At 48.6% G+C, this 4,158-nt stretch overlaps 1 protein-coding gene across 1 annotated transcript; it reads left to right on the top strand.

Moving 5' to 3' along the window:
• Pmar_PMAR027182 (hypothetical protein) lies at positions 1-349 on the top strand (the record flags this gene model as incomplete). Its single annotated transcript, XM_002775275.1, has 2 exons — positions 1-103; positions 189-349. 2 exons carry the CDS (start codon positions 1-3, stop codon positions 347-349), a joined length of 264 nt encoding a protein of 87 aa, XP_002775321.1.
• Between the last annotated feature and the right edge of the window lie 3,809 nt (positions 350-4,158).

Below are 4,158 nucleotides of genomic sequence, written 5' to 3'. Positions count from 1 at the left end.
ATGCCCAAAACTAAGCGCTCGGAAGCCACGGTTAGGCGAGATTATGCTGCCCTTATTGCTAAGTGGGAGGACGGGGACCTTGCGGCTGATCCTGGTCGCAGGGGTGACAGTCACCCGGTGACTTTTGTCACCCGGTGACTCACCCCGGGTGAGTTTCCGTGTGTCGATCCTTTGAAGTTATTTGTTAGGCCGTATGCCTTCTGAACTTGTGAAAATTAAAGAATCAATTATTGAGAAGCAAAAGAGAAAGAACGTTGACCAATGGTTCGCTCCTAATAGCAAGGGCCATAGCTTTAGTGATCCTCCGGCTGCGACAGCTATGGAGGAGGGAGGTAACGCCGTTGTATAATACAACTTGTATTAGAGGATGCGGTGTGGGGCCTGCGCACGAACATGGTAGTAACCTACCAGTGAGGCATTTGTTACTAGCATCAGTGTAGCTTCAGGCATCATCACGGACGGGAGAGTCCGCGCCACCATGTGAACCCCCCAAAAAATGTATCAAACTCGCACCTCTGAATGCGGACTCGTCAGAAGCGAGAAGACTGAAAACTGAGCACAAGGAAGGGGAAGGGACTGGACTCCAGTCACTGGAGGAGAGAAGCAAAATTCAACCCGAAGCAGGCAGTGGCAGTGTAGTGTGGGAGGCCTGGAACTCACCGAGTCGAACTCAAGATGAGAGTGCTTCTGTTCCGCAGGTGCGAAGCCGACCGGCATGGGATTGTGAGATCAAAACGATGCGGGATCTAAACGAGGTCCTTGGGAAATACACGCAGGCGGACTCAACTATGCCAGCTCTGTATATCTTCGAACCCCCTTCGCCGGAGGATGCTGTCCGCTCGTGCAGACCCAGCGATTTGGCGAGGACTCTATGTGCTACAACCTTGGTAGTGTGGTTTCCGCGTGGGGGAGTCTGTCCCCGTTGTGGGAGTCGGGCACATAGTGGGTGCAAAGATTTAGCATCCACAAAGGTTATATTAGCCTCCAGTGAAGCATGGCCCATCCGTGTGTGTACACCGAAACGCCAATGCCGTCAATGCAGACAGGGTGTGATTTTTGCAAGTGTCAATTTCCATTCCTGAAATTTCCGATGGAAATTTCGGAAAAATTTCCACGACCCTTGAATTTCCAGGAAATCTAACAAAAATGGCTATTTACTGATCTCTACGCACGTTTCGTTTACAAAAAAGCTCAATCTGCATTAAGAATAGCTCTTCGCATAGATAGAGTATCGTAGTGATGCTCAGAATTGGTTTTTGTGCGTAAAAGCCCCAACGGCTGGAATCGCTCATCAAGGCGAGCGCTTACAAGTCTTCGTCGTGCGTCATGAGGTGCCACTTGAAACAACTTCGTCGAAGTCCTCCTATTCATCCGAAGTCTTGAGGCGAGTCGCCTCAGGCGACCTTCGCCTAATATACTCGCTATGCTGAGCATAGCGAGTATATTCGACTCAGAGGAGGACTCAGATGCCAGCTAATGTGAAGATGATATTCGAATTAATATCAAATATACTGCATTAGCTCCCAGAGTAATGATCACTTCCTGAGTCTGCGATGAGTTGGGTTGATTCCTCGAGTTCTGGTACGCTGAAGCTCGCAATCTGAATGTTACATAAACCCTCACTGCGACGTTTCCTTATAGAGTATGCTACTGATATGATACTAGCTTAATAGTGCCCAAGGTGAAGTTCTCACGGTGAGAATCTCACCTGGTGAGAATCTCACCTGCCAGGTAGACCCCGTTCGTCTCTAGAGACACGTACGAAACACAAAGGCTCTGAAGAACGGCATAGAAAGTCTGCACCACCGTTGCACACTAATGAATTATCATACTTCAATCAAACTAATTGGCCGTTTTCCCAAGCTTACTAATTACCTCGATGTAGCACTTCAAACTCGGTAGATCAAACTCGCCTTCAAGATAGCGCGACTTCACACTCCACACATCAAAGGAACCATCCAAGCGATGATTGCTGCTGTCATAATATATGATGTGGTGAACTTTTTTCCTGGGACACTGCATGATTCTGCCATAGTGCTCATCTGGGCATTTGAACGATACCCCATCCTCGCCATAGAACCGCAAGAATGCATGAGATATGTGCTTCGCAAGAGAAGTCCTCTGAACGGACGAAGCAGCTTCTTGGGAGCCACTCGAAGATGCCGCCGAGACCACAGGTTGCTCACATAGCTGCACAGCATGCTCCTCTAGATACTGAACTGGGGACTGAGCTGCCGATCCTCCAATAGATCCAAATGATAAATCGAACTTTTTACAAGAATCACACTCAGACCCAGATGGTGAATCATTCGCCGAGCTTGGCCTCACGTCCAATCGGCTTGTTGGCGCTTCAGATTGCAGACGTTCGGCCCAACTGACTCAGGCCGTCATGAAGATTTGCTCTGGCCCAGCACCAAATCTGAAAGGTCCTCAAAGAACGGTTTTCGGCAATCAATGTGCTCCGCGAACTGCGCATTGATCTATAGTCAACAATCACCTGGTAGTTCTCTTATCTGCGGGACGTAGCACTTCATGTTGCACCGTATATGTAGAACAGAGCGTCACCGCAGCCTCGTGTAGACGTTTAGCCATCTCCCTTGAACGTTCTCCAGTAGACGCTAGGCTCGACGAGTTTCAATGTTGAAGGTGGGAAAACCATGTGTGAACCTGAAGTACCGCCTCCCTTGATCTCTACCACTGCAGGGAAATGCTGGAAAATTGCCCACATCACCTGCACGATTGGCGAAGTCAAAGCAGCACTGCACACAGCGTTCTCTATCGGGAAAGCGTCCAGTCTCGATGATCGACAGAGCTTGGGCGAGGAATGGGGTTTTTCAACCGTCTTCCGATGACCATGGTTCTTCAAGAACCTGTATTAGCTGTTTCTTTACGTACTCTATGGACATTCCCTCAATTCCAAGCCTATGTTTATTCACTTTTCATACTCACTGCTAACCTGCTATAAACCTCATACCCTTATACTCAACGATGGCTCCTCAACGTCCTTGACATTGCGGTTACACTGACTTTGTCCTTCACAACTCAAACCCTTGTCATACTTCCAACCCAAATGAATCTCCTCGCCGATGACAAAAAGCCCCATGCACTAGATCCCGACTGCGCGCTAGCGCAGAAGCTCGGAAGCATCTTGGCGGAAATTTCCTGGAAATTCCGGAAATTTCCACCTTGAAATTTCCAAACACAGAATATTGTGCTGAATTTCCACTCACATCACACCCTGAATGCAGACATACATGGATATCAACCTCTCAAAGGTGATGACAGTCCTCTAACGTATACCGAGATCTACCTCAGATATGTGAAGTCGCTTCCTCATCACATCTCTCAACAACTAACATCCCGGTTCTTAATTACCGACAAGTGCCAATATGGTGTAAGTATGGCACCAATATTACGGCTGAGAGCCGGTGCTTTGATCGACAACGAGGTGGCCATAATTAAAGGGATGGAAGAAATGGCGTTAATGCGGCGACGTCAGCTCTATGACGCTACGTTGGCCAAGTACAGGGGGCACTCGCTATATCAGAGGGAATGCCGAGATATGCCTCCTGGGGATGTGGCGATACCGAGGCCTGAGCACACAATTAGCTTCTATACCATGAAGTCCAACTTTCTGAAGGATTACCGGCGACATAAAGAAGCCCTTCTCAAAGAGCTAGGGTCCTTTAGATGTGATGGTATAGTCTCCTTGGATCATTCGAGACCCGTATGTAAACGAGTCACCGAATGCCATTCCGGTGGTTATTTATGTGCATTGATAGATGGGAAGGGACTGATATTAAATTTGGTACTGGTCAGTAGTACTTCGATGCGAGAGCTCGAGCTGGCGTTCTCCCAACTTAGGGGAAGGATATCTCCACCCCCAGCCGACTCGGATGCTCCACATCTGACTATCTTTCTCGATTGTTCGTGCTGCGGCACTGCCGCTGACAACTTGAAGGAAATGGTGGCTCGAGCGACGAAGATTCCTACAAACAAATTGGAAACAAAATTGGACGGTCTTCATGCGATATTCAGATTGCAGCGGTCTTGCAACGCGGCCTGTCCCAGGGCGATATCTTTTGCGAAGGCGTTGAGCCGGGCCATTTATATGCCGAGCAGTGCTGATCTTCAACTGCTAAAATGTAGGAAAGCCCA

The sequence above is a fragment of the Perkinsus marinus genome (assembly GCF_000006405.1).
Source record: "Perkinsus marinus ATCC 50983 genomic scaffold scf_1104296956056, whole genome shotgun sequence".
Lineage (NCBI taxonomy): Eukaryota > Perkinsozoa > Perkinsida > Perkinsidae > Perkinsus > Perkinsus marinus.
Note: the sequence above shows the minus strand (reverse complement) of the source record. Positions and strands in the feature narration are given on the sequence as shown.